General features: G+C 52.4%; 1 protein-coding gene across 3 annotated transcripts in view; it reads left to right on the forward strand.

Annotated features, from left to right (window-relative positions):
- The first annotated feature begins 10655 nt into the window (after window positions 1-10655).
- PDE11A (phosphodiesterase 11A) overlaps window positions 10656-19968 on the forward strand; it is a 257181-nt gene continuing 247868 nt past the window's right edge. For all 3 annotated transcript variants that reach the window (XM_077319616.1, XM_077319618.1, XM_077319617.1), the window contains exon 1: window positions 10656-11733. In XM_077319616.1, coding sequence (XP_077175731.1) covers window positions 10900-11733 — 834 coding nt within the window. In that variant the 5' untranslated portion in view covers window positions 10656-10899. The remainder of the gene's footprint in view (window positions 11734-19968) is intronic.

Below are 19968 nucleotides of genomic sequence, written 5' to 3' on the forward strand. Positions count from 1 at the left end.
CGGAGAGGCTGATTCTGTGAAGGCTCAAGGGGGTGGCAGCTTACAGTGGATGAGCGATAGGGTTGTGAGTGTCCTGCATAGTGCAAGGGGGTAGGACTAGATGACCGAGGAGGTCCATTCCAACACTTATTCTATGACTAGCAAGAAAGCCCATTGCAACCAGGAATGCAATTGGCGCTAGGACCCAGGGGACACCAGCAGGCGCAGATCTCTCTCTTGCAGCAGGAGCCATAGGAGGTAATGAGGACTCCTTGGTAGCAGGGAAGCAAGGCTTGTTTGCAGTTTGGGGCTCGTTTGCAGTTTGTCTCTCTCTGTCTTTCTCTCCCCCCCCTCGCAGCAGAAGCCATAGCAGGTAATCAGGGGTTGTTTGCAGTTTGCAGGGCTCTCTGTGTCTTTCAAGCATCTGAGAGCAAATTAGCTAGTGTCCAGGGACGGAGGGCAGGAGCTGAAGAGGGAGGGCCAATCAGAGTGCGGCAAGTGACCCTGATTGGCCCTATTCTATCTCGGACAGCCAGGACACTCTCCACCCCCAGGGCTGTTTCACAAATATTCAGAGGAATAATGGATTCTATCTGAGGTAACCATAGTTTGTTGCATAGATGCTTGTCTAATCCACTAGATATACATCACAGACCACTAGCCAGTCACAAAACCCAGCTACTCTGCTCCTTGCCTTCCTTCCTGCCTCCTAGCAGAATCCACAAATTCTCTTCTGAGTCTGTGAGTTGGCAGATACTAAAGGTAAAGGTATCCCCTGTGCAAACACCGGGTCATGTCTGACCCTTGGGGTGACGCCCTCTAGTGTTTTCATGGCAGACTCAATACGGGGTGGTTTTGCCATTCCCTTCCCCAGTCATTACCGTTTTACCCCCCAGCAAGCTGGGTACTCATTTTACCAACCTCGGAAGGATGAGTCAACCTTGAGCCAGCTGCTGGGATTGAACTCCCAGCCTCATGGGCAGGACTTCCAGACAACATTTCTGCTGCCTTACCACTCTGCGCCACAAGAGGCTCTTATAGCAGATACTATAAGGCCTTAAATAGAATAAAGACTGGAATATATATCGGCATGGATGGGGGGGAAACCTAGGGCGAGTCTCGTGCCTCGTCTCTGTCAAAGATAGTCAGTCCCCACACCCTTCACTGAATTACTGAACTTTTAAATTCCAAGACATCATTTCTATAGTGTTCTCCCCTCCTTTTTTCTTCTTGCTGATCAGCACCTTTTCTGTCCACCCGTTTTAGTGTGTTCCCTGATCTGTATTCTGAAAGAAAAATACATCTTTTACAGCTGTGGCCCTGATCGCTTTCATCATTCTCCTGCCTTTTATCTTACCACTCTCAACACAAAAAAACATCGAAGAACATTCCTGCATAGGGAATTGTCAGTAGCAAAAAGAGGAGGCAGGCCAAGGGGGGAAACAAGCAAACAAAGGAGTATCCTTGCAAAGCCCCCTGCGTGTGCAATGGATGGTCTGCACAGGGGCAGTGCAGTGAATCAATCACTTGGGATTTCTGCATCCAGACATCACAAAAAAAACCCGCACCAAAATTAGTACACCCCGCTATTAACTAGTAAGGCATAATCCACCTCTATTTTAGCACCGCCAGCAAACCTGATAAAGTGGGCCCAGCTTTCATTCGAACATCGCACTGGACTGGAGCTTAATCAAAGCGCAGTTTATAAACTAGGGTTGACTACGAAGGCCTGAACGCAGTTGCAACTTCCAGCTCTCTATGGCAGCCTGCAAGGACAACAAAACAAAATCAGAGTCCAGTGGCAGCTTTAAGACCAACAAAGATTTATTCAAGGCGTGAGCTTTCGAGTGCTTGCACTCGAAAGCTCACGCCTTGAATAAATCTTTGTTGGTCTTAAAGCTGCCACTGGACTCTGATTTTGTTTTGTTGTGGGGCTTCAGACGAACACGTCTCCCCACTTGAGCCTGCTAGGAGTTCAGTCACTCATTTCCTCCTGCCTTTTGGATTCGGCAAAAGCAGGGGGTGGAGGTGGGGGTGGCTGCCCAACACCTGGCAGACGATCCCAGGTTGTGCAGGTCTGCCTCGGAGCGTTCCTGGCATTGTGAAAAGATCATCTGTCCAAACCAGCTGTCATGTTTTATTCAGACCCAAAGTTCAGCCACGGCAAGGGGAGAAGGAACCCCTCGGCACTCTGCAGAGCTGTGCCAAAGGAACGAGGAAAAGCTGACAAAGGCAATTCATTGGACCGGAGGCAAGGTCAAAGCCCATTCGCGGCTTGTACAATTCTGGCCCACTGTCGCATCTGATTGCTGCTGCGCTTCGGGAAACTAGGTTTCTGACCCATTTATAATTGATTGCGGAATATTACTCAGACTTTCCAATGGATCGACAGGGAAGCATCTCGGGAGATTTTACAGCCACATCTGGAAGAAGAAGAGTTGGTTCTTATATGCTGCTTTTCTCTACCAGAAGAAGTCTCCAAGCGGCTTACGGTCGCCTTCCCTTTCCTCTCCCCACAACAGACCCCCCCCCCCGGTGAGGGAGGTGAGGCTGAGAGAGCTCTGACAGAACTGCTCTGTGAGAACAGCTCTAACAGGACTGTGAGTAGCCCAAGGTCACCTAGCAGGCTGCATGTGGAGGAGCGGGGAATCAAGCCGAGCTCTCCAGATTAGAAGCCACCACTCTTAGCCCCTGCACCAAGCTGGCTAAACATCTAGCTAAACTCAAGGTTTTCCTGAAAATTCACAATGGACATTGCTATTCGGGAAGATACACAAATGGCTGTCTCTCTGGATGCTTGCACCTGCAGTTTTATACACTCCGTTGCTATGGCTAGTCTGGTATTCAGTTTGGTGGGCATTTCGGTGTGGGTGATTGCTCTACAGGAATGCCAATGCAATCGGTAGTGCTTTCCTCAGCGTTGAATGAACATGTCTTCCCAGCAGAAGGGACCGTTTTCGCTTGACTCAGGTGGCCAAAGAGATATTCTAGAGACAAGACGTCACTTAATAAAGCAAAGAAAATCTGAGTCTAGTCAGTGTGTGGTTTGGGAGACCCACAAAGCAGACTGGGCAGCCAGAAGGGCTTGGAAATATTTGCAGAATTTAAATTAGCAGAGAGCTGAGTGACCTTGGGTTAGTCACAGTTTTCTTAGGGCCCTTCTCACATAATAGTTCTCTGAGAGCTCTCCCCCAGACCCACCTACTTCACAGGATGTCTGTTGTGGGGAGAGGAAGGGAAAGCTTTTTGTAAGCGGTTTTGGGGCTCCTATGGGAAGTGAAAAGGGGGTATAACAAACAGTTCTCTTCTGTCAGTTGGCTCTGGAGGAAAGAAAGGAGGAAGTGTGCTCAAAGGAGCAGGAAGTCTCATGAGCTAATCAGGACACTGGATGAGAATATTTGAAAACCATCAGGAAATTCCAATTCTAATTATCGTAAATACACGTCTTCCGCGGTGCCCCCCGCAGGACACTCTAAATGTTCTGTTCAAACATGCACACTGCAGATCTTGCATCGTCCAACAGGAAAAGGGTCACCCCCCTCCCATGAACAAGGTCACCTTCAAGGCCATCTGATGCTTCTATTTAGGTTTCTGCCATATGGAACGAGCGGAGCTGAGAAGAACTGAAAGGGGCATGGTCCAAAGAAGCTGAGAATGGCTGGCTTAGGGTGGTTTTGGAAGATACATTTATACAGCTCAAGTTCATTTAGCCTGGAGTGAAGATGACTGAGAGGGGATCTGATAACCATCTCGAAGTATTTAGAAGGCTGCCATGCAGAGGATGGAGCAGAGTTGTTCTCTCTTGCCCCAGAGGGACAGACCAGAAATTAATGAAATTAATTCAAAAGAAATTCCATCTAAACATCTGGAAAAAGTTCCTGACAGAGCAGTTTCTCAGTGGAACAGGCTTCCTCGGGAGGTGGTGGGTTCTCCATCTTTGGAAATTTTTAAACAGAGGCTGGAGAGCCATCTGTCAGAGAAGCTGATTCTGTGTAGGCTCAAGGGTGTGGCAGGTTACAGTGGATGAGCGATAGGGTTGTGACTGTCCTGCAAAGTGCAGGGGGTTGGACTAGATGACCCATTAGGTCCCTTCCAACTCTATGATTCTATGATTCTAAGTGTACTCAGGACAGTACTGTACCTGAAAGGACTTGCTACACCTAATTCTGCACAGGGTTGCTGTCATGAGCCTTGCACCATACAGTCTACTGCTGTTGGGCTCTCTCGCAAGCTCAACATCCTTCCAAGTTGTTCTGCAACCAGATCACAAAAATCCGGAAAGGGTGCGACTGGACAGAATAAAAGTGGATCAAGTGGGAAAGGGCTTGTTTAGAGAATGATGTAACGCTGAAAGCCTCTGCGTACATCTAAGGAAATAAATTTCACTGACTTTGGTGGGACTTTCTTCCCAGTAAATGCAGACAGGGTCAGCAGCACAACGTTAATCAACGCATCAGATATAGATGTCGTCATTCAAAGTTCAGTGGGTGTTATGATCAGAGATGGGTACAATAAAGTCCACTTGCTGCTGAAGCCCTCTTGCGATGAGGAAACACTCTAACCCTATTTACAAGTCCCTGTGAATGCATGTATCTCATGTTCACGTATGACTCACATCATGGCAGCTTGACCAATGTCCTGTGATCCCCTTGATTCACCACTCTTTCTCCACATGCAGAAAGCTGGGTGACCTTGGGCCAGCACAGTTCTCTCAAAGCTCTCAGGCCCACCTACCTCACAGGATGCCTGATGTGGGGACAGAAAGGGAAAACGACTGTAAGTCACTTTGAGACACATGCACCCAGCTGAGTGAGTTTGGGCCAGTCACAGTTCTCGTAGGGTTGTTCTCACAGAGCAGTTCCCTCAGAGCTCTTTCAGCCCGCCTACCTCACAGGGTGCTTGTTGTGGGGAGAGAAAGGAAAGGAGATGATCGTAAGCCACTTTGAGACACATGCAGCCAGTTGGGTGACTTTGGGCCAGTCGCAGTTCTCTTAGGACTTTTCTCCCAGAGCTCTCTCAGCCCCATCTACCACACAGGGCCTCTGTTTTGGGAAGAGGAAAGGTTTCCACTCATTCTGCACATAATTATGCACTTTCAGTGTGCTTTTGCAGCTGGCTTCCCTTGTGCAGAACAGGAAAATCGACTTCTAAAGTGCGTCGAAAGGGCCATAACCACTGTGTGAGGAATCGACCGAAGTGCACGTAAGGCGCTAAAGCCGGGTATGAAAAAAACACCCTCTCCTTACTTCTCTAGCAGTGGTAGTCAAACTGCAGCCCTCCAGATGTCCATGGACTACAATTCCCATGAGCCCCTGCCAGCGTTTGCTGTATTGTATTCCATGGACATCCGGAGGGCCGCAGTTTGACTACCCCACGGATTGGCGGCCGGTCTCGCCCTGCGCTCTGGAGGTCCCCGAGCCCTTCCTCCAGGGGGCGACCCTTCCTCGTGGGCTCTTCCTCCCCGCGGCACCCTGGGGCCCCATCAAGCGGCTCGCCCCGCAGACACAGGCAGGAATCCCCAGCCGGGGGGCAGCGCCGAGAAGTCGAGCACGGAGCCGACGAGCAGCCAGCCAGCCAGGGGCGCGCAGCCTCCGCGGCTCTTTCTCGGGCTCCCTGCCGAGCGGATCCGGAACGTGCCCCGGGGGGGGGGGTCCCTCGCCTGGAGCCGGGGTTCTGCAATGGGAGGGGGGGCTTGATCGGAAGGGACTCGGCTTCTGCGGCCAGTTCCCAAGCGCCTTGGAGGCAAGGGGGAGGCGGAGGTGGCGCGTCTCCCTTGGCGGGCTGGCCGCACGCTTTTCGGGGAGCCAAGGCCAGCACGCTGCCTCCCAGGGGAGACCCAGATTTGGGGGGGGGGGAAGGCTAGTGACGCTCACCCTCGAGAAGCGTAATAGGATGGCGCGCGATTCGAATCCAGTACCGCCTACGAGGATTTCCCGGGGATAGGCTTTTCGGACGATGGCAGCTCCTCCGGACTTGGAAACCTGTCTCTACGTGGCTGCCGATCCTAATATGGCTTTTCGGGTCTAGAAGGCCAGGGCCCGCCCCCTCTGAAACAGTCTTCTGGAGAGCCCAATACGAAGTGTGGGGCGGGGGGCGGGGGAGAGAACAGGGATCCGGGCCAGGTATTACGAGGGCGACCCTCGGAAGAACCCCCGCGGTTGTTGGAGGGCATCGCGACAGCCCCAAGTTCCTGGCGGGAACTCTGAAAAGCAATAACAGGAGCGAGGAGTTCGGCGGGGCAGAGGCGCCTCGTCCCCTTCTGCACACCTCAGACATGGCCCTTCCAGTGTGCCTTTGCAGCTGGGAGGTCCTGCGCAAAACAAATCTAACTGCTAAAGTGCATTGAGATTGCAATATCCAGGGTGTGAATCGACCTGGGATTTATTCCAATCCCAGGTCGATTCAGTCCCTGCCCTCTACACAGAATGCAATTTCCGTTTTGATTTTGGTCGATTTACATTTTCCTTCTGCGGCAAGAAGGATTGATCCGGAGTGACCCTACCTTTATTGTGCAATATCTTAGAGTGCTTTTAAACTTCAATATTTCAAGATTCGGATTTAGAATGCAGGCTGCTTTGAACCTCTGTGGTAGAGACACACTGATTAGCCAAAGCCGCTCATGTGACAAGCTTGCCTTAAAGGAGAAGCCCCTAATTTCTCTCAACTTCTGTCAGTCTTGGATTTTTTCCTCCTCCTCTGCCTTCTTCGATCCTCTCCCCCCCCTCCAAGAAAAGAAAGTCTCCCTGCTTGGCTCTTCTCCCCCCCCCCTTCAAGAAAAGAAGGAAAGAGGCTCGGCTCCCCACTTCTGAGCCCCCCTAACCACGTGCAGAACACTTTCCCGTTTCAATGGGGGGGGGGGGAGAGGAAGACCTGAGTTCAAATCAATCTGAATTCCACAAAATTGACAATGGAATAAAAAAAGTAAGTGCAGCCTCTGCCCAGAATGGAGTGACTCAGCTGCGACTCAGGGCTAGGTCCTGATCTGCACACTTTGGATAATGCGTTTTCAATGCACTGCTTTGGCACTGGAAAATCCAGTTGCATTATCCCACGTGTGTGCATGGCATTGATTTGCATATGGACAGGGGCACGCATAGGAGAATGTACTTTCGATGTGCTTTGGTAACTGGATTTCCCTGTGCGGAACAGGACAATCTACTTCTAAAGTGCATTGTAGATGCATTATCCAACATGTGCAGAGCCTGCCCCAGTCAGATGTAGGGCAAGATATCCGAGGGCCATAAGAAGCTGCCTTTTACCGACTCCCCCATACATGGGCAGCTCTTTGCCCCCTGCCGCAGCCGATGTCTCCTGGCAGCCCTTGAACTGGAGACCCCCGCCCTACATCTTGCCGCACGCCAGCACTGAGCACGGCGACGAAACGAGAAAGCGTCCACGCCCCCCTGGCATTTCTAGAGTATAATAAACTGGTTATTAAGACAGATTGTTTGCAGAGCTCTCTTTCTCTCTCTCTCTCTCTGAACCCTAGCTGAGGACACATCCTTCATGCGTGCGGTGTGTGTATGTGTGTGTGTGGGGGAGGGCTGCCGTCCACAAAAGCGGAATCGATCAACGGAGCCCTTAAGGAGCCACTCTGCAGTCTCCGCTCTTCCGCCTCCTGAGCTAAAGAGGCCGCCCCCTTGACCACCTCACACAATGAAGCCACGTTGTTCCGAATCAGGCCCTTCCTTGCTCCACCAAGCGCAGACCAGCAACTGCCGGGGATTGAACGTGGGACGTTCTGCATTGAGAGGAGCAGCTCGCCCCCTCCCCCCCGCAGTCCCCCTTTGCACCCGACTTCGGCCCCTCAGCCCCCCTTAGCCGGCCACAATGAAAGTGTGTTCTCAATAGACTCCCCCTCCTCACCACCCGCCCCAGGCGAGAGCAGCTCCGCCCGAGCCAAAGCGCAGGGAAGGGAAAGAAAGAGCGTATTGGTGGGTTGCGGGTTTTCGCCGCCGTTTGGCCCGGCAGCGTGGCTGGCATCTCCAGAGGCAGGACGCAGCCAGACGGGAATCTCTCCGGCCTCGGAGTGGAAGAGGACATTCGTTTCTCGCAAGAGCTGCGCCTCCACTCTGGAACGGATCATCTACAAAGGATGTGTAAAGCCAGTCCGACCTCTCTTCACGCATGCTCAAAAAGGAGGGTCTCTCCCTTTCTCTCTCCCCCCCCCCCCCGCTACTCCCCTTTGCAATTGACAAGTTTCCGCTCTCACGAGGCGCAGTTTCTCAATGAAAAGCCATCAGCGGCGAGGGCAGAGCCGCCCAACGTCTCGCGGAACGGGAAATCTGTCACAAATAAATACAGGCGAGCGCAGACCCACGAGAAAAGGGGCAGGTCAAACATCTGCAGCCAGACTCGGAAACGAAGGCGCTCAAAGGCCTCCTCCTCCTCGCGCGGTCCTTTGATTGTGTGTGTGTGTGTGCGCGCGCGCGCAAAATTCAGCGTTATGATCTAGGGCGAATATTTAGGTCAGAGCCTTTGGAGAGCCCGTTTCTTTGTCTGTTTCAATTACTGTTTCTGTCAAGGTTTACGCGAGCCGGTCGTCAGATGTGGGAGGCTCCTCCTACCCTCCGTCTGAAACCACTGCAGTAAACGAGGACAAATCAGTTCAGATCAGCCGGGACCACAAAGGCGAGTTTCATCCCTGCAGCTCCTTCTCCCCCTCTCCAAGGCGCTCGCAGCCAAATCCCGCTCGTCTCTGTTAGATCAGCCCGTTTTCTTTTGCGTCCCCCCCCTCCCAAGCATGCTGAATGTCCAAATCCGAGGGGTCGGGCTTGAAACCTCCCTAAATAAGGCTTTTCTTCTGCCCAGGGATCCCATTCCCCTCTCCTCCCCAAGTGAGAGCCGAAAGGAACTCTGCCCATGCTCCAGCGCAACGTCACTCTACTATAACTTCATCTTATTAAAAGAGGAAAGGGTGAGCGACGATTCCGCCCTTCCTGCGAGCTCCGTCGCTGTCCACTGCCGCAGGTGCTGAAAGACGGCGGCGCGCCCGCTTCTCCTTAAGGGCTCGCCCTGTCTTTTCATTCATGATTCTTTTTTTGGTTCAAAGAGCCCTCCCGCTCCTCCTCCCCCCTCCCCCTCCATTCAAGCCCCCTGCCGAGCAGGCGTTTTTCACGTGCCGGGCTCCTGGCTTTCAAGTTCCCTCTGCATTTGCGTAGCACCGGCTGAAGCAATGAAAGGCGCCCTTCCACGCGTGCCATTAAAAATAGCTCACGTCAGTCCGTGTCAGGGATGCGGTCGGATTCTCTCCTGGCGGGGGTGGAGGAGGCACACGGGCGGCGTGCGCTCGCTTGTTCCTTCCTCGGAGCGGACCCGGAGCCCGGCACATTTCCCTGGGAAGGGGACCACGTGCGGCAGAGACGCCAGGCGGGCCCGTCTCCCGCCGTCCAACGCAGCGGGCGCTCATCGCCCTCTTTCCCTCTCTCTGGCACGCCACATTATCACGCTGCTGCTTCGGTAGCCACAGAAACCAGCAACCTCGCCGCTGGAGCCCTCCGGGGCGGAGAGGGAGAGGCGCGCCGGAGCTCCTGCAAGTCAACGGGGATCAACTTCAAGGGGCCCAAAGGCCGCCATCTAGGCGCAAGAGCAAGGCTGCGAGTCGAGGCGCATGGATGGGATTGGCGGGGCTGTCCTACGGGGATCTCCCCGCCCCCTCCCCCCTGTTCGTCTTAGCGCTTCTGTACTGAATGACACCATCACGCAACGCCAGCCCTACTGTGCAGGCCAGGGGGGTATTGTATGCGTGTTCGCGCACACGCGGAGAACTGGCTAGAAACGCCAATCCCTCGAAACCTACCCCGAGGCCTTTCCTAACCATTCGTATTCCAAAACAGGACCAGGAATTCAGATTCACTGGAAATAGATCCCCATAAAGCCCAGTAGGGTCTGCTTTCCCACAAATATCCATAACCGTGAGGCTCTTCCGCTTTAAAAGAAAACATGAAAAGGGAAGGTCACTTTATTTCACCCAAGTCCTTTATGCGGAGGGGGGGGGGGGAAGAAGCGATCGCAAAGGCTCTTTTGCGAGCGTGTGCTTTTGAGGGGGCATTTGCACCGATGTCACACGTTCAAACAAAGGGACACGTGGCCACAAATCCCCCCTCCCATGGCAACTCGGAGATGCCCGGGCGCATCCATCAAAGAGTTTGCATTTCTTTCATGGAAGCCCGGGAAGGCGCCGGAGGTTCCCTTTGGCAAGCCGTGAAGCAACATCACAGGGGTACAACTACACACACACACACACACACCGCCCGCTTTCCCGGAGGGAGGGCAGAGAAGAAGGGGAGGGCGAGTCCCCCCATCCCCGAGCCCCCCGGTTCCCCCCCCCCGCCCTCCCTTCTGCAGCTCTTGCTCCCCAGCCCGGGAGGGCGCCCGCCGCCGCCGCCCCTCCCCGCCTCCTCCTCCTCCTCCGGCTCACGCGTCCTCCTTCCCCTCCCCGCCTCCTCCGAGGTCCGCCCGGCTCGGTTACGCAGGAGCCGCGGCCAGCAGAAAGCAGCAGCAGCAGCAGCCGCCGCCGCGGCCAGGCAAGCGCTCGGCGGGCCCCTCCGGAGGGGCTGGGCGGGGACGGGGCAGCAGCCGAGGGGGGGGGGGCGGCCGAGAAGCGGGCAGGGGGGTCGCGAGACGCGGGAGGGGCCTTGGCCGGCGAGGGCGGGAAGTCCCGGGCGAGGAGGGGGGCTTGCACGTGGCGCGGAGGGACTCTCTCCGCCGGGCCATGGCCGCAGGGCGTCGGGGCGCGGGGCGCTGGCCGGTTCCGGCGCAGGGGGGCCGGGGGCGGCCGCAGTGGCAGCACCGGCGGCCGCGGCTCCTTATGTAAGGCTCTCCTGGTGGCGCAACCCGGGCGGGGGTCCGTCGGCCGCGCCTCGCCTCGCCTCGCCTCAGCGCCAAAAAGTTGGCGGCACGTGGCCGGGCGGCGTCGCCATGTCGGCGCCGGCCTTGGACTCGGCGGCGGTGGAGCGTTTCCTCGACAGCCACCCGGAGCTGGTGGAGAAGTGGCTGCGCCGGAGGAACTGGCCGGGCGTGGCGGCCGGGGAGCGGCGGGAGAGCAACGGCGCCGCCCTGGCCGGCGGCAACAGCCCCGGGCCCGCCTCCTCCTCTTCCTCTTCCTCGCCTTCTTCCTCCAGCTGGGCCGGGCCGGAGCCGTCGGGCGCCGCCGGGGGGCTGCAGCGTCGGGCGTCGCAGAAGGAGCTGCGCCGGAGCTTCGCGCGCTCCAAGGCCATCCACGTGAACCTGACCTACGACGAGCACGTGCACGCGCGGGCCCAGGAGCCGCTGAGCAGCGCCCGCCGGAGGGCGCTCCTGCGCAAGGCCAGCTCGCTGCCCCCGACGGCCGCCCACATCCTCAGCGCGCTGCTGGAGTCGCGGGTCAGCCTGCCCCAGTACCCGCCCACCGCCCTGGACTACAAGCGCTACCTCAAGGAGCACAACGAGCGCCAGTTCTTCCTCGAGCTGGTCAAGGACATCTCCAACGACCTCGACCTCACCGCCCTCAGCTACAAGATCCTCATCTTCGTCTGCCTCATGGTGGACGCCGACCGCGGCTCCCTCTTCCTCGTGGAAGGCGCCCCTACCGCCACGGCCGCCACCGGCAAGAAGAGCCTCGTCTCCAAGGTCTTCGACGTCCACGCCGGCACCCCCTTGCTGCCCTGCTACAGCTCCGAGGACTCCAACGTGGTCCAGGTGCCCTGGGGCAAAGGCATCATCGGCTACGTGGCCGAGCACGGAGAGACCGTCAACATCCCCGATGCTTACCAGGTAGTATGGCGCTTTGGGCAGAACCACCTAAATGTATAGGCCGCTTTGCCTGTTTCCGTTCTACACAGGTTGAATCATGCGCTTCCATTGCACTTTTACGGCTGGGTTTCCTTGCGCCAAACCGGAAAATCGACTTCTGAAGTGCATTATCAGTCTGTGTGGAATGGGGAGACTCACTATGGGTGTTAAAGCGCATGCTAAGTCTACTTCAGTGACTGTTTGTCATGGGTTTTGCCATTTCGCACAGTCCAAACCAGTGGCAAAGTGGATTGCATACTTTCATTGCACTTTGCCACTGGAGTTTACTGTGTGAATGACAAGATCCATGGGCAAACAGTTGCCAAAGTGGATTGAAACGGCATTATTTAGCACAGGGGTAGTCAAACTGCGGCCCTCCAGATGTCCATGGACTACAATTCCCATGAGCCCCTGCCAGCATTCTGACAGGGGCTCATGGGAATTGTAGTCCATGGACATCTGGAGGGTCGCAGTTTGACTACCCCTGATTTAGCATGTGTGGATATGGAAACAGCCCTAGTATCTGTGAAAGTCAAACCTATATCAATAGAATCATAAGTAACATCTGCCACTGCATTCAGTCCCGACAATTTTGGCACTCCAACCTTAGAGTGTGTGACCTGCAATCCTCCACTATATGCGGGTCGCCATTTTGTGTGAAATGGGCGTTGTGTATTTTTCCATCTTTGGCACTTGTGAACAATATACCATCAAAAATTGGGGTTTCGGATTCCATATGCTGGAACTGGCGAATACATGCAGTAAATTCCCAGTTGAAAACAATGAACTGGGAGAACGGGGCCTTAGCTTTATCAATGTTTACACCGGGTTGGATTGCCAAGATTTGAAACAGCAGGAAAAAGCTTGATGGAACTGAACATGATGAACCAGAAAACAAGTTAGGACATTAAAATAACAACAGCAGAAAAACAACATTCACCATTTACTGAGAGGGAAGTCCCACTGATAGGGCTTACTCCCCAGGAAATGTATTTAGGACTTCTGTCTCGAAGTGTAATTTTAATCCTGGTCTAGATTGAGTTTAAAAGAGTGTAACCCTATTTAGGATTGTATTGTCAGTAGCCTATCCTGAAAGTGCCTCTTGGGCTTCAGCTAAAATGATGGAAGGCTTGCAAGGAGTGGAGGGCTATATATCTTAAACCCCCCCCCCCCCCGCCAGGTGGTTTACACTAAAATGGACAAAAGTCATGTAACAATTACAAATTTAATCAAAGTCCCACAAATCCATAAAAATAGCAGCAGTGTTGGGGGAAGCGTTCGAGATTGACAGAGTTTAGCAGCTTGGTAGAATAGAAACCTTCTTGAGTTTTATCTGTTCCAAAAGCTGCCCATAAAAGGTTTCTAGAAGCCGTCTGTGATCAGGATGGCTAAAGAGATGGCTTTTTCTCCTTTCTGATACATGCCTTAGAAAATTCAGGTGACAAGGAGCCACATGGAAAAAGCATTTAAGGCCACAGATAAAGGCTGGTCAAAACGACCCAAAATAGTGTGTGAGCTTTGATGTTCTCTATCACATTTCCAGCAGCTAAATATTGAAAAGGGAAAAGGGACCAGGAAGCAAGAAAGAGACGTATTTTTCAAAAACGTAAAACTTACTAGTCTTTTGGTGGCTTCTGTATTGTCGTTGCCGGCCTCGGATGTGGTACTGCTGGGCTTCAAGCATATTATGGGAGGCAAGGCAGTCACTTCCCACGTAGCTACAGGTGGCAAGCGGTAAGCACCCATATCAGTTATTTGGATTTACCCCTAGGAAAATTATGTTAGGATTGCGTGGTGAATGAAAATGTGTAGCTCCCTGTTCCTTCCTTTTATAGGAGACCAGGCATTTATCCTCATTGGCTGGTGTTAATTATTTCCCGTGTGTGAAAGAGTTCGGGATTGCATTTTGGGAAATCTGGCCTCAGATCTCTATTCCTAAGCAAAATGGCCTAACCTGAAATGTATCTCTGCTCTCTGAGTAAGGCTGGGATACAGATGTAGCAGAGGAATAATTTATCCTCTCAGGAGAGCAAATATTTTCTGATTCTGGGGAAGCATCATTTAATTTCCACTAGGTTGTTTAAGGTGCCAACTGTGTGCAAGGGTGGAAGAAAAGAAACCAAAATTCTTGGGTAGCAGCATCTGCAGTGCCTTCTGAAGGAGACTTACATCCTAATTGTTTTGTTTATGTGAATGGACTTAGAAGGGACTAGCTTTGCTTAGGAAGTCAGTGCTGCAGTCTAGACCAGTTGAGGTCTATTCAGTGGGAGTAATTCATAAAAGTATTCTTGGGGTTTTACTGTACAGCATCAAGGTAAGTCAATTATGAGCACACATTTTTCTTTCCACAATTCATCCAAGAAAAGCAGATTTTTTAGGGAGTATCGTTACACAGTGGTTTGAGCATACGATGAATTATTCTGATCTCCCATTCCCCATGCACAAATTCAGTTTTTTGGGAGGGAACCACCCCCAAGTATAAAATAATAATTTGAATATGCTTTTAGGAGGCTTCTGACGGATATCAGGGGCATTTCTTGTGTTCTGTGCTTTCGTTCAGTGATCAAAACCCACAAATAAACGCAAAGTGCATCAGTTTTGACAGGAGCATGCGAAAATGGATACAATATGCTTTTAAAATGCCCACAACTGAGCCTCAATTCTTTTTCAGTCCCCCTTTGCACTTGCGACTTCTACACTCAGGCATCCTGCCAAGCTGGCATCTGCGTCTGCATCTTGGAGTCAGGGGTTTTTTTTTCTTGAGAGTGTAAAGCATGACGCAACAAGAAGCCGCTGCTGATTGTAAAGGACCAGGTGGTGCTAGTTAATTCTGAATTCATTAATTGGAGCAAAAGGATGTGCTCTTTTGGCATGAGGCTGTGCAGTATTTCTATGATGGTGCCACCATAATGCTTTATTTTAAACACAGCATAGCACAAAGCGGGTGGGATTTAGGGTGGCTTGCGCAATAAAACGTGTGTGTTTTCATTCCCACTGCCGTTACAGACAAGTTTTAGTGGCTTCGCAGCTTCTATTGTCCGTGTCCTGAAATGGGAACGGTAGATCACCGAGGTCACTTTAAAAACATCTAAAGAAGCTTCAGGATTTAAAAAGTTCTTATGCTTTTCCTTGCTAGGAGAGTAGTATAATACTGCTTAGCTATTTGTTGAGCTGAAATTAGAGCACCGCTCTAGGGTTGTTGTGAAGAGAAATGGGAAAAGGAAAAGTAGAATGATAATAATAAGTAAAGGCTCACAGCGTTTTAGGAGAGATTCTGCCTAATCCACTCAAGCCAACAAGAGCCTCATGGGTAGGTCACAGGGTGGTTCTACAGAAGTAGGCCTAAAAAACATAAGAAAAGTTCTCCAACAATACCTAGCCAGGTGTTTCTGGGGGGGGGGTGCCAGCAAACCAGGTGTGAAAACAAGAGATTCCCACACTTCTCTCCAGCAAGGTTCAGCAAAAGGTTCCAATCATAGCATTTGGGTGAGGCTGTCCTAATGAATTTGTCTGGGTCCCCTTTAAAGTTGTCTTAAGCCGTGTTCCCCAACCCCCAGGCCGCGGCCTGGTACCGGGCCATGAGGCCCTTGTTACCGGGCCTCGGCGGGGGGGGGGGGGAGGGAGCGCAGGCACGCCAGTGGGTGTGCTTCCCTTCCCCCTGTGGCATGGCCCACTCCAGGGGGGGGAGGCACGGTCGCAAACGCGCAGGCGTGGAAGTGCCGGGAAGTGCTGAGTGCCGGGCTGAGGGGGGGAGGCATGCGCTGAAACACGCAGGCACGGCAGCTGCACGCTTGTGTGTTTGTGTCCACCAGCGAGCACTACTCGCCCTGCCGTGCAGATCTCGCCAGCAGGCGCAAACGTGCAGGCACGGAGCTGCCGCGCCTGCGCATTTGCGCCTGCACCTCTCACCCTTCATGTTTGCACCCATGCCTCCCAGCGCCTGCGCCTCCCTCTCCCCTGGTCCCTGGCCCGAAAAAGTCTGGAGACCACTGGCGATTGAATGTTGCCAGGTCTTAATGGCAGCGAATTTCACATGGAAAAACTACTGACCGTTGCTGGTCACCTTTGCTCAAGGGCATTGACTTTTGTTGATACAAGACAAAAGGAATAGAAAAAAATGTATGGTATTGAATTTCTCCAAAATATATTTGGAGAATGTATATATCCATTAAAGGTAAAGGTATCCCCTGTGCAAGGACCGAGTCATGTCTGACCCTTGGGGTGACGCCCTCTAGCGTTTTCATGGCAGACTCAATACGGGGTGGTTTGCCAGTGCCTTCCCCAGTCATTACCGTTTACCCCCCAGCAAGCTGGGTACTCATTTTACCGACCTCGGAAGGATGGAAGGCTGAGTCAACCTTGAGCCGGCTGCTGGGATTGAACTCCCAGCCTCATGGGCAAAGCTTTCAGACGGCTGCCTTACCACTCTGCGCCACAAGAGGCTCTTATATATCCCTTACGTTTCTCCTTTGTTGTCTCATTCTCTTAAATTAAAAGCCAGGGAGGGCCTTCCAACCTCTGGCATTTTCTATACTTTCTCCTGCTTTGTGAGGTCCCTTTTTGTGAGATGGCTGGACTCCTAGACATACAACGCCATTCTGAGTTTTCTGTGACTAATACCCATTGTCTAGGCGTGAATGGAACTCTTGGGTAGACGTGATAAGGATCGCTGTCTTAGTGTTCCGAATGTAACCACACCATGAATTTATATGAAAAGTTCAGTCCCTTTTTAAAAACCAGTATTATAGAGTTTGCCCTTTTCTTTGCATCTTCACACTGAGTTGATATTTTATTGTTGCCTACCGTAATGTCAGAGCCTCTTGTGGCGCAGAGTGGTAAGGCAGCAGACATGCAGTCTGAAGCTTTGCCCATGAGGCTGGTAGTTCGATCCCAGCAGCCGGCCCAAGGTTGACTCAGCCTTCCATCCTTCCGAGGTCGGTAAAATGAGCACCCAGCTTGCTGGGGGGTAAACGGTAATGACTGGGGAAGGCACTGGCAAACCACCCTGTATTGAGTCTGCCATAAAAACTCTGGAGGGCGTCACCTCAAGGGTCAGACATGACCCGGTGCTTGCACAGGGGATACCTTTACCTTTTTACCTCTCTTTTGAATTGCTCTAGGCTTCGTTTTACTGACCCTTACTTGCCACTTGTTACCCGTTCGCTAGTTTGCAGAGATCTTTTATGCAATATTTGCTTGAGTCTCTGCAGTCCTGAATAATTTGGTGGAATTCGCAGATCGACTTACCTACTGCTCATCCCTGACGCCCAATCGTTTTCCGGAGCTTGCGATCCTATTCGTTCTCATTTGAGCAAGACTTTTGCTTTTCTTTTTTTCTTTCTTTCTAAAAAAGGCAACCTTCTTTCCTTTGAGAGCTTCTTTGACTGTGCTCATTAATCACATTGCTTTGCCTTCACTGGACATTTCCTCATCTACGATACCGAAGTAACCTCCAAGGATCCTGAAAAGATTTGGCATTCTTTCAGTTTCATTTTGACTGAGGGCCAAACAAGATATGGTGTCCGGGATCTGTTATTGGAAGCCCTAATGTGTACCTTACTTTGTCTGTGTGCATGTGCAAACGTGTGTGTGTGTGTGTCTGTGTGTGTGTGTGGTGTGATTTCCATGATAATGCTTCCTGTGCTCCTTTTGGTCCCAGGAACGGAAAAAGTCAGGTAGGTTGTTTGGGGCTAGAAGGATAGCACAGAGAAATGTTAACCCTTCTTTTCCTGTGCTGTGGCCCTGATCCACTCTCCTTCGGTGTTTCCCTTTTGTACCGGAATTCGGCAATCCCCAGTGCAATATGTGGTTCCCCCCCCCCTTATCCTCTCATCCTAGATTTCCATTCCCTACCCTTCCTTCCGAACAAGAGAGGTGGCAATGTCTTATAATGCAGGGGTAGTCAGCCTGTGGTCCTCCAGATGTCAGTGGACTACAATTCCCATGAGCCCCTGCCAGCGTTCATGTAAAAGGCTGAGAAAGACTGCCCTGGATAGACTCTGCTAGGCTTAGCAGATGACACTGACATAGGCAGACCAAGGTTTTGATTCATTTTTAAGGCAGTTTTGTGTGTGTGTGTGTTAAAATAGTGGTCCCCAACCACCGGGCCCTGGCACCGGGCCGTGGCTCCCTCTCCCCGCCCCCCCACAGTAAAAAACTTCCCAGGCCGCAAGCTTGCGGCCCGGGAAGCTTCTTACTGTGGGAGGGGGGAGAGGAAAGCAGGGCCGTGCATTGCGCATGTGCGACCGAAATAGCGCATGTGCGGCTCTTTTGCGCATACACGCATGCGCAATTTCGGCAGTGAATGGCGCATGCGCACATGCGAGGCCCGGCCGCGCATGCGCAATGCGCGGCCGGGAAATTGCCCTCTCTGCTGCCGCTGGTCCCCAGCCTCAAAAAAGTTGGGGACCACTGTGTTAAAAGGTTGAATGGCTGAACTCCGGACGTCTCTGGATAAGGCGTGAAATGTTCATAAAATAAACCTGTTGCTTGAGTATGTTGATGCAGACTTTAAAAACGACGCCATATGAACGTCTCTAGTTTTAGCTAATGTGATACGTTTTTGCTTAATGTTTGGGTTGGGAGGGGCAAGTATTGTAAGAGTACTTTGCCCGTGTATCCCCAGAAGCGGAGTATATTTAGAAGTGGCTGCCACGTCAACAACTTTGAGAACTTCAGGTCTAAGATAATCAGTTGCCCCAGGGGTAGTCAACCTGTGGTCCTCCAGATGTCCATGGACTACAATTCCCATGAGCCCCTGCCAGCAAATGCTGGCAGGGGCTCATGGGAATTGTAGTCCATGAACATCTGAAGGACCACAGGTTGACTACCCCTGAGTTACCCAACACTATCCCCCAAACAAAGGCAAGATTTCCATTCTTTTCTTCGGGCAAACTAATACAAGCCGCACTCTGTAGGATTTCCGGATCTGGATTTGTGATTGCAGGTGCCAATTTAAGCCTTGCATAATTCCCTCCCCCTTCATGCACGCGTGGGAACGTTGAGCTTTTAAACAGTATGAATGCAGGTGTGTTTGTATTGGAGCATGGTAAATGCCTTAATAAAATAACGTTAACTGCAAATAGTGTGTGGGTTTTGCTGCAAAGTTGATATATAATGGGGCTTCAAACTTAAAATTAGCAACACTTTGTCTTGACGATCAATGGCTTGACTGCTGAGAAGATGTGGACAGTCTACTCTTGAAAGCATACAGCCTGAAAGTCTTGACTCTGGAGCACTCCTGGGCTCAGATCTAAGGGTTCTATAAGCTTTTCTTTTGTAGACCGGTGTTTCTGGTAGCAGCAATAGATGGGTAGCAATTGGTGGATAGTGCAGAACAGTGGTCCCCAACCCCCGGTCCGGGGACCGGTACTGGTCCATGGATCAGTCAATACCGGGCCGCAGCTCCTCCTTGTCCTCCTCCCGGGCTGTTGCCTCGGGGGCTGCCCTACCACTCTGCTACCCGCTCACCTTTGGTGCTCTCCAGCGGTCGCCATGGCTGGGGCTCCCCCTCGGCATGGCACTGTGCAGCTGTTACTGGCAGCGCCCCCCAGCGGGGGGCGGGAAGTCAGGGGCACTGGCGGGAAAGCAAGTGGAGCAGGGGCTCAGGTGGTGGCTATGTCCCTCACCAAAAGACTACCCCCCCCCCGGGCCTCAGTAAAATTGTCAAGTGTTGACCGGTCCCTGGTGATAAAAAGGTTGGGGACCACTGGTGTAGAAGATAAACTGTCAGCCACAGGGAACTGGACTGCATCTTTGGTTCTCAGAGCTTGGTAGTCATGTTGGACTGAGGTACAATAATAGAAACATAGGGCATTTCCACACCCTTTAAAGGTAAAGGTATCCCCTGTGCAAGCACCGAGTCATGTCTGACCCTTGGGGTGACGCCCTCCAGCGTTTTCATGGCAGACTCAATATGGGGTGGTTTGCCAGTGCCTTCCCCAGTCATTACCGCTTACCCCCCAGCAAGCTGGGTACTCATTTTACCTACCTTGGAAGGATGGAAGGCTGAGTCAACCTTGAGCCGGCTGCTGGGATCGAACTCCCAGCCTCATGGGCAAAGCTTTCAGATGGCTGCCTTACCACTCTGCGCCACAAGAGGCTCATTCCACACCCTTTAAAGGTAGTGAAATGCTTACCTTATATAGTCATTGCATTCCGGCCCCTTCATATGAGATTGCCAACATCCAGCGTCTGGGTAATAACTGGCTGGCTACA

The sequence above is a fragment of the Paroedura picta genome, chromosome 2, assembly GCF_049243985.1.
Source record: "Paroedura picta isolate Pp20150507F chromosome 2, Ppicta_v3.0, whole genome shotgun sequence".
Taxonomy (NCBI): domain Eukaryota; kingdom Metazoa; phylum Chordata; class Lepidosauria; order Squamata; family Gekkonidae; genus Paroedura; species Paroedura picta.